We start from the raw sequence: 24,171 nt of genomic DNA on the forward strand, positions 1-24,171 counted from the left end.
GTGTATGCCTGTGCTCTCTGAACCAAGCAAGGCAGTAGCCCAGAGCTCAGCCTTTTAAAAAAAAATACTGGATCACAACAGTCCTCTGAGACTTCCTTCTATTAATCACAAACATAATGAGCTTATCCCATAGCTGATCACCACAGAACTATGAAACACCCATAGGTCACTTCTGAGTATACCCTAGCTAAAAAAATGAAACATTTGGGAGCATCTAGGTGGCGCAGTGGATAAAGCACCGGCCCTAGATTCAGGAGGACCTGAGTTCAGATCAGACATCAGACACTTGACACTTACTAGCTGTGTGACCCTGGGCAAGTCACTTAACCCTCATTGCCCCACGGAAGGAAGGAAGGAAGGAAGGAAGGAAGGAAGGAAGGAAGGAAGGAAGGAAGGAAGGAAGGAAGGAAGGAAGGAAGGAAGGAAGGAAGGAAGGAAGGAAGGAAGGAAGGAAGGGAGGGAGGGAGGGAGGGAGGGAAAAAAAAGAAAAAAAGAAAGAAACATTTTATAAATAATGAGTGAACATTTACATCTCCTCTAAGGAATTTCATGTCTGGAATCAGGACAAAGCCTTATATATCCGCAGCAGTAGCTAAGTTTAAGTTTACAGACAAATGAGAATAATAGAATGACAGAGTCAAAAGGAATTATAGAGATCCTCTAGTCTGGGGATTTCAACCTGTGGTTGAAGAAACTAGTTTTTTGAAATATTTTGATAATTGTATTTAAAAATAATTGATTTCCTTTATAATCCTCTGTGTTTTATTTTATTCATTTGACGTTATTCTGAGAAGGGATCAATAGTCTTTACCAGGCTGTCAGTGGATTCCAGGACACACAGAAGGTTTAACCTCTGCTCTAGTTTAGATGAAATGGACAATTTCAGAGAAAACTTGGAAGACCTTTTATGAACTGATGCAGAGTGGAGTGGGCAGAACTAGGAGGACAACTATACAATATCAACATTATAAAGAAAAACAGCTTTAAATAACTTTAGAATTCTGATCAACACTATGATTAGTTAAACCATGAGTCCAAAAGAATGAAGATGCAATATACCATTCACCTCTGGCCAGAGAGGTGATGAACTTACAATATTGAGAGAGACAAATGTGGACATCTGTTTTGTCAGACTACTTGTACATGTAATGAGGAATTTGTTTTTAAGTTGCTAAGTGGGGGTGGGTAATGAAAGGGGTAAACTAGTTTTAAAATACACATTAAGTTAAAAATAAAAATGATTTTTTAACTTTAAGCACTTTATTAAAAATATTTTTTAAAATAAAAATGTTACTCTGAGAAGTCCATAGGCTTCACCCAAAAGATCAAATACACAAAACTAATTACAAACCCCTTCTCTAGTCCAAGCCTCTCGCTTCATATAACAAGAAACCAAGAGCCAGAGAGGTGACCTAAACCAAGGCTTCTCAAACATTTTCTACTCTTAACCCCTTTTTACCTGAGAAATGTTTACATGACCCCAGGGTATACAGGTACATAAAATAGGTATACGTAAACTTTTACTGTTGCCAAATTTTTTTTTTGCAAACCCCACATGCAGCTACATGACCCCATATTGGGTCATGACCCACAATTGAAGAAGCTTTGACTTAAGCGAGGTCACCCAGAGAGTGAATGACGGGCCAGGGACCAGAACCTAGGTCTTCTACTCCCAGTAAAAACACTGCCTGAAAGATGTCTTGCTGGGAAAATGATTCCAACTGTATCCACCCGCCTTCCAACGCATTACAACCTCTACCTTGATTCTATGACAATAGCACAATTACTGGTTCCCATTCGATGATGGAGAATGTAGCCACTTAAGAACTTCACGTTCACAATCATCTTCCCACTATTTCTTTAGGGGGTTATATGATCCCACAAAGGCCCTCAGAGGCCCTCAAGTTCAGCTCCCACATTTTACAGATGAAGAAACTGAGGCTTAAAGACATTAAGTGACATTCAAACCCATGTCTTCCTGACCCAAAGGCTGACATAGTGCCAAATACCCCGCACTGCCTCACTATCTATTGCCACACCTGTCCTTGCCAGGAAAGTGCCAGCCGCCCTTTTCACCACCTGAGTCTTAGTTGAGGGTGCTTTTCCACGCTAGCCCCAGCACTCTAAATTCTGCCTATCCACCATTCAGTTAGAGGGAGCATTCCCTGGTGACCCCTGGTACCATGGATCATAGAGATCACAGACAGGATGTAGAACCCAAGGGGGCCTTTACACATCCGCTAGTTCAACCACTATTTTACAAATGTAAAACACTTGAGCCTCCAAGGAGGCAGCAGAGCCAGGGATCAAACCCGGGTTTGGGCTCCCATCCCCATCCTCTGTATCCCTGCTGCTGCCTCTCTGGCTCACTGTCTGCATCCCCTCACACACCTCTTCTCCTTCGAGAAGATGCATGACCTCAGAACGGGAAGGAAATCTGTCTGGGTCAAAGTGCACCCCAAAGCAGAGTTCCCCGAGCTCCTGGGTGTGCAGAGTCGGGGAGAACGTGAAGATGCCACATAGAGAAGATCAGGAACTGCATCCAGAACAAAACTGGAGCAGAAACTCCAACAGTTTGCCTGAGGTTCACCTGAAGGCAGTAGCAGGAGAGTAATGGACAGGCCAAAGGACCTGGAGTCAGTGAGGTCTGGATTCAATCTAACCTCAGACCTTTGCTATATGTGTGACCCTAAGCAAGCCACTTAACCTCCAGTATCCTCATCTATAAAATGGGGATAATAGTATCTGTCATACTTCACTGGTGTTGTGAGAATCAAATAAGTTTAATGGATGCAAAGTACTTTTTGCAAACATGAAAGTGCTATATAAATGTTAGATTATTATTATCTTCACAGTCCTTATAAAGGTACATGGGGGGGCAGCTAGGTGGCGCTGTGAATAAAGCCCTGGCCCTAGATTCAGGAGGACCTGAGTTCAAATTTGGCCTCAGACACTTGACACTTACTAGCTGTGTGACCCTGGGCAAGTCACTTAACCCCAACGGCCTCACCAAAGAAAAAAGAAGAAGAAGAAGAGTTTGCAGTCTGACCCTGGTCATAAGGTCCAAGCTGCCTCTGCTCACTCCCAGTGGTTACTCACCATCCAGTACCTGCAAGCTAACCTCCTCAGCGACAAGAATGCTTAGGAGAAGTCAGTGTGCAGCCCAGAGGTATGAAGCATAAGACTAAAGGGTTAATGCTAAACACTAAAATGAATCTCCTTTCCTAGACACCCATTCCTGAAGAACCAAAGGCTAACGCTTAGGACAAACTCCTGGATGTTTAAATTATGGTCAGGAAATGAGATCCTCAGAAATAACCCGAAAAAGTCAAGTATACTTTCAATACATATGAATAATAGGAAGCCACCAGGATTAGGGTCTCAGTAGAACTGGTGGTTATTCTCTCTTAAATGCTTTTAGAACAGGTGCTGTCCTAGAAAGCAACCCAGCCCTGGCTTATGCCTCTGCACACACAAAAACTAAAGGCAGTCCTTGATTATTCAGGGAATACTTAACCCGTGGGCCCCTTGTTTCTGTAACCTGCTACAGCCTCCCTTTGGGCCATTACATAGGCCTAGCTCATGGGCACATCCGGGGAGGGGAAAAGTGGGGACGTGATGAAGTTCTAATATCATAAAACCACAACTTGGAATAATGAGGGGGTGGCCACTCTCAAGTCATGAGCAAACTGGAATTCCTGGACACCTTTAAGGACAGGCAGTTTTGTTGCTTTGAAACAGAGTTAAGAGTGAAATGCAAAGAGGTTCACGTTTAACCGATGGATGAGTCCTTTCTAATTAGCAGCCAGGGCCTCTGTTCCTATCATAACCACTGGGTGTTACTGGTACATAATTAATAGCTTTTGAAGTGCCTGAAAACAGCTTGTTCTGCTAAGTAGGTAAATATTCACCCTGGAATCTTATTTCATTATTAGCTTAGCAAGTTTTCCCCACAGATAGAAAGTAAACTTTAGCCACATTCCATGTCAAATGATAATGTTCCTAGCTGAGAGTCTAAATTACAGAATCTCAGGGATGGAAGTGACTTCAGACATCATCTGTACCAACCAGAGGGTACCTGAGCACACTCTGAAAATATCACTGACAGGGGGCAGCTAGGTGGTGCAGTAGATAAGGTACTGGCCCTGAATTCAGGAGGACCTGAGTTCAAATCTGACCTTAGACACTTGATACTTACTAGCTGTGTGACCCTGGGCAAGTCACTTAACCCTTGTTGCCCCGCAAAAAAAAAAAGAAAAAGAAAAAGAAAAAAGGAAGAAAGAACAAAGAAAAAGAAAATATCACTGACAAATGGTCATTCCACCTTCACTTGAAGACCTCCTAAGGAAGCCCGTTGGATCATTCTAATTTTTTAGAAAGCTTCTGCTCACACCAAAACGACAAATTCTGCCACCCTGCAACTCCACCCACTGCTCCTTCTTTCTGATCTCTGGGGCAAAGCTAAACAAGTACTAAACAAATTATAGTATAAGAATAGAATAGAATATTAGTATATTAGAAGAATGGATGCAACTAATTACAGAGAAACACAGGAAGACTTATTTGAACTGATACAAAGCAGAACCAGGAAAATAATGTGCACAATAACTAAACAATACAAACAGAACAAAAACAACAACATTTAAACTGAATGTTGTGAAATTATAATGATCTAGCTTGACTCCAAAGAAGAAATGTAAGAATGCTCCCTTTTTCCTATAATGAAGAGGTTAAACACTATGGGTGAGGAACACTATACATTATGTTAGAATCAGGTAATTTTTGCTGAACTTTTCCCCCTCTTTTTTATTCTGAGATATAAGGAAGGGGAAGTTCCCTTTCTCTGGGAGGGCAAAGGAGGATAGGATACATCAGAGAAAAGTAGGTAATATTAAAAAATCAAAGACATAAATTTCTTAAAGTCAGTCAACAAGATACAAGACCACTCGCTCTTCCCCATGACAACCCTTCAAACACCTAAATACAGCTATCATGTCACAACATCCTCTATCCCTGCCCAGGTCTTCCTTTTCTCTAAACTAGCCATCCCCAAGACTGCCAAGGTAGTCTCACAGAGCAAGGTCTCCAGTGACCTCTGGTCACCTTTTTCTGGACAAGCTCAAGGCTTTCTAAAATGAACCACTAAGAAGTGAAGATGACAATACATAAGTGGTCTTACCAGAGAAAAGCGGTACCATCAGTTCCATTTTCTGGACCCTATGCCCCTCCATGGAGTCTCAGATAACATGAGCTGGGGCAGCGGTGAGGGGTAGCTGTTATATTATGGATTCACTGAGCTTCAGTCCAGTGAAAATTTGAGATCTTTTTTTCAGATGAACTGCTGTCTACCTACACCTCTTTTTCTCCAGTACTTGTGAGGTTTTACTCTTTCTGAATTCACATTTTATTCTATTTCAGAAAAGTTTTTTGTGACAAAGATTAAAAAAACATGACTAAAATGAAGCTTGAAATATGCTAGAGATTTTAGTGGGGGGTAGGAAGGGACAAAAAATAAATTAACTATAGATTTCAACTGTCCCAGTCTTTATACTATAATACTTATTATGGCCAGGTGTATTTTTTTAAAGTGATCACAGTCATACAAAATCTTCCATAGGACTTTAAACTTAGGTTATTGAAATAATTTTTTTTAAGTCTGTCACATAAGACATCAGCTGCTCTTACCCCAAGGTGCTGATAAATCCATTTGTCGATCCCTCTGCGTACAGAGAACAAATGTCTCCAATATGCAGGAAACTAGACATCTTGTCAGACATGTTTTACTTGAGGATCCTAGACAAAGGAAAAATATTCAATGGTTAGAAAGGGAGAAATGCTTTCAAGGGAAAATGCTGCTGGAGATAGTGGTGGTGCCTCAGTTTTCCCAAAAAGGCTTATTTCTAAGTCTCAATAACCTGTTGTTAGGCAAGGAGTTTATTAAGGGGTTAAGTAAGACACATGCAACAAACACAGTTTCTAAAATTAAATTCATTTTCAGGACTCTCCAACAGTGATTTACTTCTTCTCTGATAAAAGTCATACCTGAAGCAGGCAATTTGAGACTTCTCTGCAATCTATAGTAGATATAAATAAAGAGCCTACAAGGAACTCAGCCAAGACCTAGGGGTGATTAAGGAGTCAGAGCACTGACTTATGAAATACATTAACATATTTAGTTCACCTCAGGGAATATTCAGCAAGAAGGGAAAGCCTAGAAGAAAAATCATGTACAGCATTTCAAGGATACATAGTCCCAGGTAGAAAATAGAGCAGATGAAGTTTAAAAAGACAAAGAATTTTACTTGAAAGCTCTTCCTGTAAACTAAAATCTTGGGGAAGTGTCCAGGGATAAGTCAGAGGACCTGGGTTCAAATTTCAAATCCCACCTCTAATGATTACTTGATGAATGTCTTTGGGCAAAATACACTCTCCCTATACCCCAGTTTTCACATGTGTAAAATACTTAGAATTCATAGCTTCCTTCAAAACTCAGCTCAAATTCTTTCTTCTCCCAGATCAACCCCCAGCAGCTAGGACCTTCTCTTAAGTGATTTTTGGAATATACTTGGCATTTTATATATTTTCAGTATATACCTTGAATATATGTATTTATGGACACAGCATTTCCCTCACAAGAATATAAGCTTCTTGAGGCCTGGCACTGTTTTTGCTTTTGCTTTTTGGCCCTAGTGCTTAGTGCAATGTCTGGACACAGTAAGTAATTTCTACCTGCTTATTGACTGATTGACAAGATGGCTTGTGACACCCATTCCAGCCCTTGCTCTAAGATCCTATAACAAGGACCTCAGTGAACTAGCAAGTCAAAGCTGTGTGTTTCCTCTAACTCCCACCATCCCAATTTAATCATGTGAAAATACTCCCATATCCAAGGACCCTACACACACACACACACACACACACACACACACACACACACACAAATATTGGCATGATTCATCATAACAGTTTTCATCAGAAGGGTAAATATTTAGGAGCGGCAGTTGTGTTACAAAGCCCATATTGATGATGTTGTTTTTAAAAACAGAATTGAGTGTAGGAAGTCAATGCCCAGACAGGTGAAGCCTACAACCAATCACCAAATATCACCCAAGGTGTTCAAGATTACTAAGAACTTCTCATCTTCCTTTCTCTAGTTCCTGACTTCAAAATCATTTTTCCCATCTATTTATTAACACCTTCTGGAAACCAGAAATAATTTAGCACACAAAATTTATAAAAGGCCAAGATGGTTATAATGGAGTATAAAAATATTTTCATTCTTAAGCTGGCTTCTTAGATGCCAAGTTTTCTTTGGAGGGGAATTACTTAACTGTGAAGGAACCCCAGAAAAAAATAGGGACTGGCCTCTTCTACCTTCAGAAAAATCAATCAGTAAAGTATTCCTCTTCTTGTCAGTGGGGAAAGAAAAGAAATGGGGGAAAAAACTATTCATTCCAAAAATCCAATCCTGCCACTGCAAGAGGGATAAACAACATTTCATCGGGCACGAACTTGTTTACAGAGAAAGGTAACAAAAAGAATACATAACGAGGCTTTAAACAATAGAGCCAGAGTTTATGGACTTGGGAAATGAGAACAGATATACAAGTAATGGACAGAAACGACAATCCACTGAGCATTTGTTCTTTTCGATATCCTACAACATCTTAACTGTATTTTATGAGCTGAAGCTAAGCCAATTTGTTTAAGTAACATTATTAATTTATTTCCCCTTTCTGGTAATGTATTAAAAATAAAGTCACTTGATAGTTATTGCTTACCTTAGTATGAACTCGGGTTTACTTTGGAAGGCTTAGGTTCATTCATTGATAAATAATCAGTACTGAGGAAAATTCAAATTGTTTTTACATTTTTCAAGTCTCATAAAAGGCTATCGAGAGTTGTTAAATGTGAGGACCTAGGGGCAGCTAGGTGGCGCAGTGGATAAAATCCAGCCTCAGACACTTAACACTTACTAGCTGTGTGACCCTGGGCAAGTCACTTAACCCTCATTGCCCTGCAAAACAAAACAAAACAAAAAAAAAAAAAAAAAAAACAAGAAAAAGAAAAAATTTGAGGACTTAGCCCATGAAACCACAGAACTGGAATGGACCTCAAGACCTCCTAGTAACACCAGGAGCTAAACCAGATCTACTACTTCAGTTTCTATTGTAAAAGGCCTCCAATGGAGGGGACAGGGAAAGAGGGTGTTCTATTTCCTCCCAAGGCAAGAGCTCTAATTATTAGGAAATTATTCCTTAGGTTCAATTTACATATGCCTCTTCTCAGCTTCCACTCATTGCTCTTAACTCTGCCTCTGGGGGCCCAAGAAGATTGAGGCTTTTCTCTGAGAACTCCTTCTAAAGACAGCTAGCTATCAGTGCAGACTCCAATTTAAAAATTGACCATTGGACCTCTGTCTCTCCTTCACCTCAGAGTAGCTCATGAAAATGCTTATCCACAATACAATGATCCAAGACAATCCCAAAGGTCTAATGATGAAGCATACTCTCCACCTCCAAAGAAAGAACTAATATTGATTGAACACAGACTGAGGCATGCTATTTTTCACTTTCTTTTATTCAAGTTTTCTTGTCCGAAATGACTAATACGTCAGAGTTCTACATAATTGCACATGTATGACCTATATCTGATTGCTTGCCACCTCAGGTGGGGGGGGGGAGGGAAGGAGGGATAAAATTTGCAACTAAAAACTTTAAAGGAAAAAAAAAACTTTAAAGGAGTATTTACTGGGGGCATGGGGGGGGGGGAGAAATGCCTGTCCAGACCCTAGGGAGAGTGGGCTGGGGCAGAGCCAAGCTAGTTGCTTTCCCTCAAAGCTGTCACCACCACCAGGTGAGCAGAGCCATAATCCTGCTGTTCTTTGCAGAAGGAGAAACTGACTAGAAAGATCTGTTTCTGACCAACCTAGATGCTCACACTATGAGCTGCTCTGCTGGACAAACTGGGATCCAACACCATTCTTCCCAAGCACCCCTTGGAGCCCGTGGTATTTCTTTTGTTTGTAGGTGAAAGGTTGTCATCAAAAACTTCTTAGTTACAAATTGCCACTGTTATCCATTTACGTGTAGGCAATAAATGTCACTTATTTCCTTTTTTTTTTCCTTTCACTTTTCCTAAAACTAGAGAGACTGGACCACCCACTACCGCTTATGATGGGTGGGCAGCCTGCTAGGAAATTTGCCAGGGGCCACAGTTTAAAAGAAAAAGACACCTACACAAAACAGTTGTAGCTTTTGCTTTTTTTTTTTTAAATCCCACTTTCCCCAGGGGTCTCTAGCAACAATTACACTAACAAAGGATTAGGTTAAAGGCTTCCTGGTACTATAGGAGGCTTCCAATGGTTTCCCCATTAATTAAGCATTAGCGACCTGGAGAATGCCTTTCTACATCATTCCCTTGGAAGGAAACAAAGCCCAGTAAAGTCAACAAATAGGGAGGGCATGCAGGGCCAGTAGGGGTGGGGGAGGAGGAAAGGCCATGAGTGATGGGACTAACAGACCGGTCATCTGGAAAGTTTCCTGTTGTTAAGAGGGCTTGGAAGAGCCTGCTTTTTTATCTGATCTTGTATCATTTGTGCCTGCAGACAGTCTTCCGGCTAGTCTCACACTATGCTCTTCTTTCAATCTACTCAGAGACAAGCAACGCTGGGGGACCCTCAAGAGGAAAACCAGATGTGCTAACCTGCTGAGACAGCAGAAAGACAAACTCTTACTGTCACTTGCTGGGCTTTAAAACCCACCCGGGAGAACTGGACACCCAAGGGCTCCAGCAGCTTGTGGACAATATGGGAAAGTCATCTTTTCCTCTGAGACTGTCACTTTTCCTAGAAGATCAAGTAGGCTTGTGGGAGATTCCACTGCTTTAAAATTTACACTCACTAAGGCAAAGAGCTCAATAATTAAAAGTCAGTTGAATGTTACAGCAAGTATACTGAAGGGTTCACAGGCCAACATTATTTCATAGACAACAGCTATCTTCCTCCTGAAGAAGACAGCTAATTTAAAATTCAGGAAGATTCAAACACTCAAATGGATTTGTGATCCCATCAATCTGGGGAGCTCCAACCAATGATGCAGATTGTAATTCATCCTGTGTGTTTCTTATTCATGTCTTCCCACAAGGGGTCTGCCCAGTATACCAAAGATCTTCCTTTCTTTTGCCCAACATTGTGAGGGTACCTTTGAAATGCTCTACTCTGACTGTCCACCTGTCCCCCCCCCCTTGCCATCTGACCAGCCCATCTTCTCTTTCTGGTGTACAATTAATTCTCAAAAGACATCCTTTATGCCTGTTCATCAGAGGTCTTTTATTGCTTATATGTTGCAGCATATTTACATTCACTTCATGCCTGTCCATGGCCCCCAGGTGATGGTCTTCTTCAGTTTATCAAAGGCAGTGATGTCCCAAGTCTCACTGCCATATAGCAACACCAGTAAAATGTCTGCATTCAAAAGATGGGTCTTTACTGTTGTGGGAAGCTTGAAGTAAATAAGGGAGTCTTGTAATCACTTGAAATCAGTCTAGCATACTCTGCTACTCCTTTGTAACTTAGGCCTGGCTTACCACTCATCAGTACTGTCTGTTCCAAATATACATACTGTTGGCAAGTTCTGTAGGTCATTCATTCAGATGGATGTTGAATCTGGACAATAAACACTATGTCATACAGTTGGTCTTTCCCATATAGATGAACAAGCCAAAGTCTCTTGAGTAATTTCAGAGTTTTTTCATGAGGCTCTAAATTGTCTTGGGGCTTGATGCAATCAATATAATTTCATCTGCAAACAGATGAACATTTAGAGGCCCTCACCATCCTTCACAAGCTGAACCTCATGCCTGATCTCCTAGGTAAGAGTGGTTAATAGTTTTGGTGAATATTTACCTCCATGTTTTATGCCTCACCTGATGTTTAGGTCACTGAACAGATGTTTTGACATCTTCCAAGGAATCATGAATTATCTTGACATATGGGGGTCCATTTGTGGTAAAGCCACCTGTAAGGAACCTTTTGGTCTATTCAGTGGAGTGTCCATTCTGTAAATCAACAAGTACTAGGGAAAATGGGTTCTTTAGTTTTTTTACATCTTTCATTAATAAGGTTGATAGATTATTAATAGAAGGATGATCAATGGCCATCTCAGACCAAAGACCAAAATGGCAATGGACTCACAATTTATATACCATGCTAACTGGAGGAAGTCCATAATATAGCAATCAAATCTAATTGTTTGACATGATGGTGGTGGGGTATGTTAAAATGATGCCTTGGGATACCTGACTTAAGTCATTCAAATCTCCATCTAAAAGGCATCAGATGGGGCAGCTAGGTGGCACAGTGGATAGAGCACCAGCCCTGAATTCAGGAGGACCTGAGTTCAAATCTGGCCTCAGACCCTTGACACTTACTAGCTGTGTGACCCTGGGCAAGTCACTTAACCCCAATTGCCTCACCAAAAAAAAAAAAAAAAAAGGCATCAGAGAAAGAATGTAGACCCCAACCTAGCTGATCAGAGCACAACAGTTTCCATATAGGTGTTGTTTTGTGCAGACTAAATCTTATCAGTAAAGTCCTTCAGGGAAAAAAAAGCTGAATGACTCAGAAAGAAGGGCAGAGGAGTACTGAACATCCCCAAGATATTGGTTATGAATGTTTCTCACATACCATTACTTTTTCTTCTTCTAACTGGTGGTATGGTCCAAGAATGGTGGTTTGAGGTTTCCTGATGATGAAAATGATTTGTTGTAATGGTATCTGCAATTTTTTTCCTTTTTTTCTTCTGTTTGTAGACTTCTTTCCAATTTCATCTACAAATGTCCTTAGGATACCTTGGATATCTTGCCAACCTTTCTTTGGACTGGTTTTACCTTCCACTCATCTCTGCTTTATGAGACAACACTACTCATAGTCTTCCATCATCCTTTTTCCCAAACATTTATATTCTAACATGATATTGCCTTTGGCAGCTATCTTTCTCCATTTAGTGAATAAATCAAATGTTTGTTTACTAAGGAGCTTTTTGGACTTCTTTCTGTTGCACCAATTAGTTTACATTCATTTGACCTCTAGATTAAATTATTATAGCTGATGTAATTTCTATTGTTCTTGACATATCTGATTTATAATAATTTGTTTATTAAATTCAGGGTTGAGTCTTAATAATTACATGACAATACAACTCTTCCATCTTTTTATTATAAATTCTGATCTTAGCTCTAAGGAGTCAGTGGTCTGATGAAGCACAGATACTTGACACAGGGATAATTCACATATTGATAAGTCTATTCTTATTTATTAAAACGTGATCACTTTAAGTTTTTAGGTTGGTATTTTTTTTTTAAGGCAATGGGGGTTAAGTGACTTGCCCATGGTCACACAGCTAGTAAGTGTCAAGTGTCTGAGGCCGGATTTGAACTCAGGTACTCCTGAATCCAGGGCCCGTGCTTTAACCACTGCGCCATCTAGCTGCCCCCTTAGGTTGGTATTTGATGCTGGCCAGGTCTGGCCCCTTCCAATTCTTTTCTTAGAACAAAGCATGTATGATATTGAAGATGAAACTTCTCATCACAGTCATGCATTAAGATTACTTATGTAGTAGAATTTAAGGTAGACAAGCCTCGGGTCTTTCTCATTTTTTCTCCTTTACCACATTTTCTCATAGTTTTCTCCCCATCATCACCTCTTCCCACCTCTGAGCTGATCACCATGTGACAGAACAAACTCTTTTGGTCACGGCAACCCATGCCATAAAATCCAATAACTGTGAATTGAAAATCAGACAAATTTTCTGAAATGAAGCCTCAATCAAGTTAAGCTTTCTAGCAGCCATATCATACAAGTGGTCTATGTTAAGCTTATGATCCATTCAAACATCTAGTTCTTTTTCATGTCAACTGTCAAAGTGTTAACTTATGAACGGTACCTACTAACTGACAAAGGAGTCCACTCTTGAGAGACCTGGTACGAATCTAAACGTTCAGAGTCAGTTGGCATGATGCCTAGCCTGGGACCCAAGCTACACAAGATTCCTGGGATCAGCAGGAAGGCAGTACCCACTGGTAGCCATCTGCTACCTCCATCATTCACCAATTAAAAACTCAGCCCTACCCTTCCTCTGGCCCAAGGCTCCTCTGCCCCCCTTCCACTGTGCCCTCTAATTTACCATTTATCTTAGATATCTTCCCCTCCTATTTCTTGCATCTTCCAGTACTCACTGAAAGTTAGCTTTTTCCTGACAATACCTTAGATCTTGGCACCCTCTCAAAAGCTGTATGCTGCTCCTTATTCCATAACCTCTGACAAAAAGGGCAAGAAGGAAGAGTTGGCATATTTCTTTCTCAACACTGCCATAAAATCTTTATAGTCCTTTGCCAGGCTTCCCTTTGTCCTTATCCCGTTCTTCCTTCTATCATCCTTATGGAGGTCAAACATCCTCCCCCAGATCCCTTGAATATTAGACTACAAGTTGATTGAGGGCAAGAACTTCACTGTTTTTCATTTTTGTATCTCTATCCCCAACAATTAGCACAGTACCTTGAATATGAGGTTAATTGTTTTTTTTTTTAAGTTGACTCACATTATTGGATGTGGGAAGAGGAAAAGTGCAATGGAAGCCTAATACATACACACACACACACACACACACACAACTAAGTAAAACAATGGTAGGAATAAATTTATTCCTCACCACTATCATTGGAAAGTTCACCAATCATAGGCTTGATTAAAAATTGCCTTCAGAGGCAGCTAGGTGGCGCAGTGGATAGAGCACCAGCCCTGGAGTCAGGAGGATCTGAGTTCAAATCCGGCCTCAGACACTTAACACTTACTAGCTGTGTGACCCTGGGCAAGTCACTTAACCCCAATTGCCTCACCAAAAAAAAAAAAAAGCCTTCAACACAGCTCATCTACTTTGGGTGCATTTCAAGATTATCAATCTGTATTTAAATATTCAAAAGCTTTTTCACTTAACCTGGAGATCTCTCTACTCAATTTCCTACCTCCTATATTCATGCTACCATTGCTAGAGTAGCTAGATAGGATAAATAAAGGATACCATTTTTAAAAATCCTCAATAACAAAGGTCTGAGGAATGAGAAAGACTTGGCGTTCCAACAAGTGATCATATTTAAGGCCTCTTCACTCTAGGGTATCCAAACACAATACCCAAGAAAGGTAAACTCAAAGATAGCATTCATACTATTATAGAATTTCAGGGTTGGCAGGTACTTCAGAGGCCCATTAGAACATTCATATCTGGGGAAAAATCCCCATTAAAAACATGAAACCAGTGGTCATCTTGCCTTTCCTTGAAGACTTTCAGCAAGAAGGAATCCTTTCATTGTTCAGTTGTTTCAGCTGTGTCCAATTCTCTGTGACCCCATTTGGGGTTTTCTTGGCAAAGACACTGGAATGATTTAACATGTCCTTCTCCAGTCCATTTTAAAGATGAGGAAACTGAGGCAAATAGTGCTAAGTGACTTGCTCATGGTCACACAGTTAGTAAGTGTCTGAGACTAGATCTGAACACATGTAGATGAGTCTTCTTGACTCCAAGATCGGTGCTCTATCCACTGCAAGACCTAGCTGCCTGCCCCATTTCATTCCAAAGCACCTAGCTCCACTTCTGAACAGCTTTGTTGGGAAGTTTTTTCCTTACACAGGGTGAGCCAAAAGTCAAGAAGGGGTCTGATGTTTTGAAAACTTTTTGAAAATTATTTTTTCTTTATTTTTCACCATTTGTGAGATTTGCTTTTTCATGTATAATGTAAATTCATCTCCTATCTATCCTGTATATGATGCTATGGCATTGTAAATTAAAAACAAGAGATAAAGGAGTTATTAAATACTCATGACTTTTGGCCCACCTTGTATCAAGCCTATATTTGCCTCTTTCCAACTTTGATTCACTACTCTACTCTTGCCGCACCCCCCCCCCCCAGGACCCTACAAACAAGTTTGAATTCTCTTCCACATGGCAGTATTTAAAGTGTTTGAAAATAGCTATTGTCTTCCCTGAGCCTTTGCTTCTCCAGGGTAAACATTCCCAAGTTCCTTGAATTGATCCTCCCTCATATGGCATGGATTCAAAGGTCTTCACCTCTCTGGCTGCCTTCCCCAGGCCATTCTGAAGTTCATTAATCTGTTTCCTAAACTGTGGGGCCCAAACATGAAATAATACTCCAGATATATAGTCTTAAAGGCCAGGGTAATATCACTTCCTTATTTTCTCTTACTGCAGCCTAAGATCAAATTAAAATTTTGGCTACTGTATAGCATGTTGTTTACCCATAAGAGTGCAGTCCAATAAAAACCCCAGTTCTTTTTCATAGAAGCTATTGTTCTAACTATGGTTTCTACCTTATGCCTCAGAGGTTGGCTTTTAAACCCAATTTATACCCATCAAATTTTGCCTTATTCATGTACTCTGGTATGGCTAAAAAGATCACAAAGTCTTCAGTGGCCTCCCTATGACCAGAGACTTTCTGAGGATCATAGACTTTGGAAGACGTTGCTAGGAGAGAGAATCCTGTGACAACAGCAATGAGAGGCTCTGAGGACAGTTCAATATATTTTGTGGTTACTCTGTTTTCTGAAGAAAAGACTTTTGCCCAGGTTTTGAGGTTACAAACAGGAGGCAGAGAGACAAGATCGAGGCATAAATGAGTGCCTGGCCTTGAGAGTAAAATGGAGTGGACTGGGGCTGACACCACTCTCAATGGCAGTAGGCATTTGAGGCACTGGTGAGAAAAATCCCAGAGAGCAACTCCATTCTGTCACCTCCCATTCCAAGCTACTCAATCTTGGATCCATATAATTTGATAACATTAACACAAACTGTGCAGCAAATTATTCTCTGTATTCATCACCTCGGGCACTCCATCTCCCATGTCCATGCCTTGGTACTAACCATCCTCTGGGAATGTACTCCCGCTTCACCTCCCTTTCACAGAATCCCTCTTTTCCTTCAGGCACCACCTTCCTTCCACATGAAGCCTTTTCCTGATCTTCCCAAATGACAGTGCCTGACCACCGGAACTACCTTGTATTTATTCTGAACATGCTTATATATGTACATTTTGTCTCCCTGGACAGAATGCAAGCTTCTGGAGTGAGCATTGTTTCATTCTTTGCCTTTGTATTCCAGCCCCTGGCCCACTGCCTAACACACAGTCGGCATTTCATAAATACTTGTTGACTGATAATAGTCATTAATAGTGAGTTTGGCTTAGCCTGTAAATACAGAGTTTAAGACTGAGAGAGGAAAGCTAGAAAACAGGAGAAAAGATTTTGCTGATTTTTCTTTGGAGTGGGAACTAAGAAAATTTTCTGTAGTTTTGGTAATGAAAAGATTACTCCATAGCATACCCACTAGACTGCCTTGGAACCTGGAGAAATAAAGACTTAATAAATAACAAGACAATAAAACAGAGCAGAGTGGTAATTCATGTGGTCGTCCATGAAGGTACCTGAGATACCCTAAATCAGTGGCATCAAACTCAAATAGAAACAATTCCCTGATGGCTGTATATTGACTTAGAAAACCACAAATTAACATTATCTGCATTGTACTATATTTTCATTTACTTTGTTACTTTCCAATAATTTTTTTTTTGCAGGTCAATGAGGGTTAAGTGACTTGCCCAGGGTGACCAACAACGTTGTAATCTGGCTCTGGCCCTACTTGGGTGTTTTGCTAGCCACCTGAGGCCCATGTTTAACACCTCTGTCCCTACATCAAACACTTATAACCCAAAGGATACTAAAATTATATTTAGACCAATGCTTTGACCTGCTAAGAGCTTTCAGGATCCTGACTGTAAATCCAGTGCACTAGCTATCCCTTGTAGCTTTCTATCACCTACAAATCTGATAAATATGCCAGTTGTGATTTTATCCAAGTCATTAATAAAAATAATAAACAACATAGAGCCAAGCACAGATATCTGAGGCACTATCCACGAGAAGATCTGCCAAGCTGACATCCAAGAATTAATGACTATTCTGATTCTAGTCATTCAACCAAATCTATCTAATTGTAGAATTATCTAGTCCATAAGAACAAGATGATATGCTTATCAAATGCTTTGCTAAAATCTAGCATTTAAATATGGTATACATACTTTTTGATCATCTTTTTAATAACCTTGTCAAAAAAGGAAGTAAGATGAGTCTGGCCCAACCTTTTCTTGATGAACCCAGGCTAGCTCTCTGATCACCACTTCCTTTTCTAGATGTTGACTGTTTACTGACATTTCTAAGAATCTAAGTTAAGTTCACTGGCCTAGAGTCTGCAGAATTTACTCTTAAATAAAAAACCCAGACACCATCTTTAAATTATAGCTGACGAACAGCAATACTGTGTGTGCAATGATCACCTATGATTGACTTAGCTCTTCTCAGCCATACGATGATCAAACACAATTCCAAAAGACTCAGGACAGAAAATGCAGATTGAAACATATCATTTTTGATTTATTTTTTGTGGCTTTTTCCTTTTGTTCTATTTATTCTTTCATATCATGACTAATATGGAAATATGGTTTACGTGATTTCACATCTATAACCCGTATCAAATTGCTCACCATCTTAGGGAGGGAGAAAGGAAAAAAATCTGGAACTCAAATTTTCATTTAAAATGTTAAAATTATGTAATTGGAAAAAATTAAATACTATTTAGAAAAGAAATTATCACTGACAATGCGTTCAGCATCCAATTCTTTCAATTCCCAAAGATGTAGGTCATCTGGGCCAAATACCTTGAATGCATCTACGGTTGCTAGCTGATCTCTTACTAATGAAATAATATATTGCTAGCTGATCTCTTACTAATGAAATAATATATGTAAAGCACTTGGCAAACCTTAAAGACCTATAGAAATGCTAGCCAATAGTATTAGCATCTCCTTAATTATCTTAAGTAGCAACTCACTTTTAGCCAATATTGTCCTATCCTTTTTAGTCCAAAAGCCATTCTTCTTAGTAGAGAAAACAGAAGCAAAATAAAAAATGAGCAGTTCTGTCTTGTCTCTTTTGTCAGCTACCATGGTCCCATCCCCTTTGGTGCAGCCATCCCACCATCTCTTCTTTGATCTACACATTTCCCCCAAAACAGCTGAAAACAATTTTTTCTGTTATCCTTAGGTCCCCTCATCAACCTCTCATTCCAAGCTTTAGTACTCTGAACAGTCTTACAACATGAAATTCATAGCACTTTTGTATTCTTCCTCAGTTACTTGCCCCTTTTTCTATCATCCTCGACCTATCTGTAAAATCTAAGTTTGGTGAGTCTTCTGTCAGGCAACACCAGTTTCTTCATACAATTCCTGTTTTTTTTTCCTTTTGTTTCTTCAAAATTTAATTCTTTGGTATTTCCCATCTCTCTCCTAGGCTGACTTCCCCTAAAGATTTTTAGTTCATGAAATCCTACCCTACTGGTGTTATGGAGGTGGTTCCTCTAATAGCTCTTACAAAAACATTCAGAGGATGACAATGACCTTCTGAATTTCTTCTATTTCACTGTTAAGCTGGGCTGGAGATTACAATCACACTGAAACAGAGTTCGTTTCATTGTATGGAACGCAAGCATTTTTGCAAAAAGCTTTGACGAGGCAAAGAATCCACTTATTGTAATTTTCCCCATCTATTTCCCAGACACATATTGCACTCATTGCCTTAAATTAGTTTTCCTAAGATCTCCTCTTCCACCTACACAAAATTTAGATTTAAGAAGTTAGCAACCTCTGAAACTAAGGCTAAATTAGAACACTTAAAAATTAACCCCAAGGTTACCCCAGGATTGCAGTCAATTCAAGAACCACTTCTAGGGCTCCAACTATTTTCCCAGGCAATGTGCTACAGACAGGGCCTGGACATACGATTTCACTGGTGTAGGGAATTCCCAAGTGAGGAAACTCCCTCTACCAAGATAGGTCAGCTCCTTCTCTGGAACTCAGAGGCTTAAAGAGTAGCCCAGAGCAACAACAGGCTAAGTGACTCACCCACATTTACAAAGCCAGTGTGGGTCAGAACCAGGACTTGAAACCAAGTCTTCCTAGGTTCAAGACCAGATCCCCAGCCAGTGTACCTAAGCACTGCTGGGAAAAAGGAGATGACAGAAAAAGACAAGTGTCCCTGACCTAGAGGAGAGCTTGTACACAAATAAATACAAAATATATACAGAATAAATACAAAAGTTCAACTAGAACTAGAGATTCTTACTCTGGGGTCTGAGAAATAGATTTTTTAAATATTTGGGCTATTGTATTTCAAGATAATTGGTTTCTTTCAATCACAATTCTATGTCTTTTACTGAATGCATTTAAACACCAAACCCCTTGATGAAGAACCCCCTAAAGGAGTCCAACCCCTTCAATGTACAGAAAATGAAACTAAAGCCCAAAGAGATTAAGTGAGTTGCCCAAAATCCCACAGGAAATAAGAAGGGGTCCCAGATTAGGACCCCCCCATCCTTTCACTTTAAATTTCATATTCCCCTCAACATTCTCTGCTCCTTCCCATGATGATACCCAACGAGTGACCTTGAATCTACAGTCCCCTGGATTTTTACAAGTGCACACAGAAAAGCAAAGCACACGTGTTTATTTAAAAACGGAACCACGTGGCCGCTCAAGCTTGACAGTCTGACTTCCAGTAACCAGGCCACCATAAATACCTTAAAATTAGGCAGGGCTAATCACAGCTGTGAAGGCCAAAAAATTCCCTATGCAGCCTACCACCCATTTTCTAATGACCCTGCTCCCAAGAGATCTGGCTACTCGATTAACTTACAACTGGCAATTTTCTGGACATCACTCAAGGGAATGGAGAAGTCATTTCCCTTTGTTATGCTCAAGCAGTGAAGCTGGTTTAGGGCAAGTCTCTTCCAATTTTATCCCTCTTTCCCTCCCTCCCCTCCCCCCCTCCCTGAGGTGGTTAGCAATCAGATACAGGTTATATACCTATGATTATGTAAAACATTACCATATTAGTTATTTTGTATATGAAAACGTGAATAAAAGAAAAAAATCAAAGAAAGTGAGAAATAGCATGCTTCAGTCTGTCCCATCACTATCAGTTCTATCTTTGAAGGTGGAGAGTATGCTTCATCATTAGTCCTTTGGGATTGTCTTGGATCATTATATCATTGAAAATAGTTAAGTCTTTCACAAGTCTTCATCAAACAATATTGCTGTCTCTGTGCACAATGTTCTCCTAATTCTTGTGCTCTGCTTTTTTAAGTTCTTTGAAAAAAATTCCATTACCAGGACTAGTCTATTAATAACAAGCATGAAATTTTAAGTCCAGCCTAAGTCTGTGGCAGAACAAAAAAATGAATCTGCTTCAAAAAAAGATGGAAAGGGAGGAGAACATCTGCACCCAACACTACCAACTCATATAGTGATGCTGCCGACATTAAAGGGAAGAATTTTATGTTGATGTTCTCCAAAACTCACAGAACTTTGGGAGAATTGCTACATCCTACCTCCAAAGCAAGTTCAGGGTGCAGGAACAAAAGCTGTTGTGCTTCAGTCAGATTTTGTTCTTCATAAAGTCAAAAAGTATCTGGAAAATAGAGAGGTTGGACTAGGTAATCCCCTGTCAATTTGAAATCTAAGAGCCTATGCTCCTATGGGAGCCTTAGAAAAGCCAAGATCACCCACTGCACCCCCAGGCTATCACCAGACATCTTGATTTTTGTCTTGTCACAAGACTTGAATAACTCTACAGGAGAGTGAAGCTGACTGATGACTATGTGCAGCTCTGCCTCACTTAAATTCAATTCACGTGCAAGTCAAGACATTACCCCTGTGATGTCTTTGGTCCTTTCTGAGAATAAAGGACTAACAATAACAATGAGCCTATGCTCCTCTACGGAAAATAGCACTATGTAATTGAATTCGATTTAGCAAACATTTATCAAGCATTGAGGACAGAAACACATGAGCCAGTGTCTGCCCTCAAGGAGCTCAAATTCTACACCATCACAGTTCTGGTATTTCACCTTCTGAGAGACATTTCATTTCCAGATTTAAAGGGTTTTACAAAGTTTGACCTAATTTAAGAGAAACTGAAAAGTGTTGTGATGCACAAATTTCTATACACAAGGGTTTGAACACACACAAATATGCACCCATGCACACTCACTCGACCTAACTTTGGTGCAGTAGATTTCCAACCAACAGATGAGCAGCTGCATCAAAACTGTCTCCCCACATCTTCAAACATTCACTACCCATTCCAGGAGAATGTAAGCACCCTGAATGTATGCACTGGATCATTTTTTGTTTTGGTATTCTCAGCAACTTGAACTGTTCCAGGAATTTTTTTCTTTCTTTTTCTTAGTCCACATCCATGGTTTTGATGATAATGATGATGTGTGTATGTATGTATGTATGTATGTATGTATGTATCTATGTATCTATGTATCTATCTATCTATCTATCTATCTATCTATCTATCTATCTATCTATCTATCTATCTATCTATATGGAGTTACTGATGAGACAATTACTCTACCAATGTCAATAAGCAACTATTCTGCAAGTCCTAGTTTTGAATCACCTGAGGTCCTTCGAGGTAAAAGCCCTCACCGGGGTTCACAAAGCCAGACACTGTCAGAGACAGGCCTTGAATCCAAACTTCTTTTTAACACTGATGCTGGCTTATACTGGAATAAATTTCATCTAGACATTAGATTTCTGTCCACTGTTCACAGACGTATAAAGAAGAGCTTGTTCGCCTTTGTCTTGTTAGGGTTTTTCGGGGGTGGAGTGGGGGTGGAGGAGTGGATGTTGGACTCATTGGCAGCAGGAGGAAGTCTACAGACCCCTTCTCCAAATAACATTTGTAAATGTATAAAATAAAATATAGGGTTATAAAGTTAATCAACTATACTAAAATATAGTAATTAAATTTTTTTCTTAGATTCAGTTCATGGAATGCAAGTTGAGTCCCTGGTATAAAGGATACCCCAAAATTGTCATAATCACATTAAAGGGAAAAAAAGAAAGAAAACCCTGCCTATCTTCTCATGATGGTCTCTGAGGCTCTGGATCCATTTTCTGTCTAGAGAATAGCTCCAAGAGCTAGGCCTACAGGACATAGGTATACAAAGACCAAAAGGAAATAATTCTTACCCTCAGAGAGTTTACATCCTATGGAGGACATAAAACATGTACTCAGATAAGGATCTATGAGGTAACCTGAGGAAGGTGAGGACCCCAACAATGGGAGGGAATCAAGGAAGGTGGGATGACAGAAGTGGGCTATGAACGACATTATGGATTGTAAAGTGATATACCACGATAATCACAATGTCAAGTTTGTTGTGGCTTATGTCTTCAACTTGAGGGTCAACAGGGCACTAGAGCATCTACTTAATGACTGGAGACAAGAGTATAGTAAGGTGAACCAAATATTTAAGGGGTAAAAGTATGGATAGATAAGAACATGAAGCTGAAATAGTACTATATGTGACAAGCACTGTGGTACTGCCAGACTAGGAGTTACAAAAGCCCTGAGCCAATGCCTGCCTCACACTTGCTGGTTTTATGGCCCAAGGCAGACTACATTTTCTTCTAAGCCTCAGTCTCCTCAACATTTAACGTTTCAACTCACAGGCTTTTGCAAGGGACAAATGGGCAAATATATGTTGAGTGCTTTAGAAATCTCCAAACCCCTTGTAAATGCCAGTTGTTGTCATCATCATCATCATACCAAGCTACAAAAGATCACAAAAAAAGACCCTCTCAGGAGGACACAGGTATTATCTAATCTCTTACCCCAAAACACATAGGCTCATCTAACTATAACCGAGATAGTGAACACATCTCCATTTGACTCGTTCCAGTTTTTCTTTTTTTGAATTACCTTTACTCACCCAGTTGACTCTTATTTCGCTACAGCTCTGGATGTCCCTGGGTAACATTTCAGAATTTCCTTTAAGCAAAGATAACTGAAGATAGAATCTTGAGTTGTGAAATAGTCATTAGCAACAAGGCATTTTTGAGTCCCTACCCCCTTTCACTACTGCTAGTTGCTAATCTGATCTTCAGTCATCAAACCATCTTTAGAAATTCAGATTGAGTCCACCACATGAAACCTGATTCAATTCAGAGTCGTAATTCAAAGGAAAAAAAAAATCCTGCTTTCGTTTTCAAACTGGTGCAAAAGTAACTCATTTGAGCTAGAAGCTTTAATACTCTGCAGTCTTCCTAGATGACCCAAGACAGTCAGAAATAGAATGGCCTTAAAGACACATAACTACAGAGTGATTCTCTAATTCCTTCATGTAATAATTATACAGCCTTCAAAAATCTATCACACTTTTATAATGCAATTGTATATAGTCCAATGGAAGAAAAATGCTGCAATCGGTGTCAGAGGACCTTGCTTTGGATTCACTAGCTATGTAACCATGGGCAAGGACTTCAAAATGTCTCCTCATCCAGAAAAGTACAAGGCCTCCAAGGGGCCTTTCAGTTCAAAACCTATTATCTTATCACGGTCACTAAAAAAAAAAAAAAATCAAATGCTGGACAGATGACTCAAGGTACATTGACATCTACACAGGTGTAGTTTTGAATACGCTATTTGTGTTCCTTTCTGGACCTCTCTCAACCCTGATTGCCAGTACAACAGATCTCACCCCAACTGGTTCACCATTGCTGAATCAGAGAAGTAACCTTTGGGATCATCCACCCCAACTCTCTCATTTTAAAGATTTGGAAAGGGAGGCCCAGCACAGGTAAGGTCTTTCCCAAAGTCACACAGCTTCTATCAGCAGAGCCGAAAATGGTATCAAGGTCTCCTGATTTCCCAGCCCAGGACTTTTTTTGGAGCCAGGACAAATTAAGGCCCACACTGTAGTGTCACTGAAAAATAACAAGGGAAAGAAAAGGCAACCAAGCCAAGGTAGGTTGCATTGAAGGGGGTAAAGTTGAATAAAATTGGCTTTTGTTTTTAATCTGGAAGTATAATTTCACCAGTGTGAAATAGTCTAATAAAATGTACACTGTTTGAGGGCAGGACCTTTTGTCTTTATGTGCTCAGCACTACCACACAGTAGCAGAGTCTTTAATAAATGTTTATTGACTGACTGGAAACCAGTTCCAAACACTGTGTTTGCGAGTTGTCTGTCTGGGAGC

General features: G+C 40.0%; 1 protein-coding gene across 8 annotated transcripts in view; it reads right to left on the reverse strand.

Annotated features, from left to right (window-relative positions):
* ITPR1 (inositol 1,4,5-trisphosphate receptor type 1) overlaps nt 1–24,171 on the reverse strand; it is a 395,541-nt gene that overhangs the window by 363,940 nt on the left and 7,430 nt on the right. For 6 of the 8 annotated variants that reach the window (XM_043977918.1, XM_043977916.1, XM_043977917.1 and 3 more), the window contains exon 3: nt 5,686–5,793. In XM_043977918.1, coding sequence (XP_043833853.1) covers nt 5,686–5,777 — 92 coding nt within the window. In that variant the 5' untranslated portion in view covers nt 5,778–5,793. Of the gene's footprint in view, nt 1–5,685; nt 5,794–20,507; nt 20,588–24,171 lie in introns of all 8 variants that reach the window. The other 2 variants (XM_043977912.1, XM_043977914.1) reach the window with 1 other exon arrangement.

The sequence above is a fragment of the Dromiciops gliroides genome, chromosome 1, assembly GCF_019393635.1.
Source record: "Dromiciops gliroides isolate mDroGli1 chromosome 1, mDroGli1.pri, whole genome shotgun sequence".
Classification (NCBI taxonomy): Eukaryota; Metazoa; Chordata; class Mammalia; order Microbiotheria; family Microbiotheriidae; genus Dromiciops; species Dromiciops gliroides.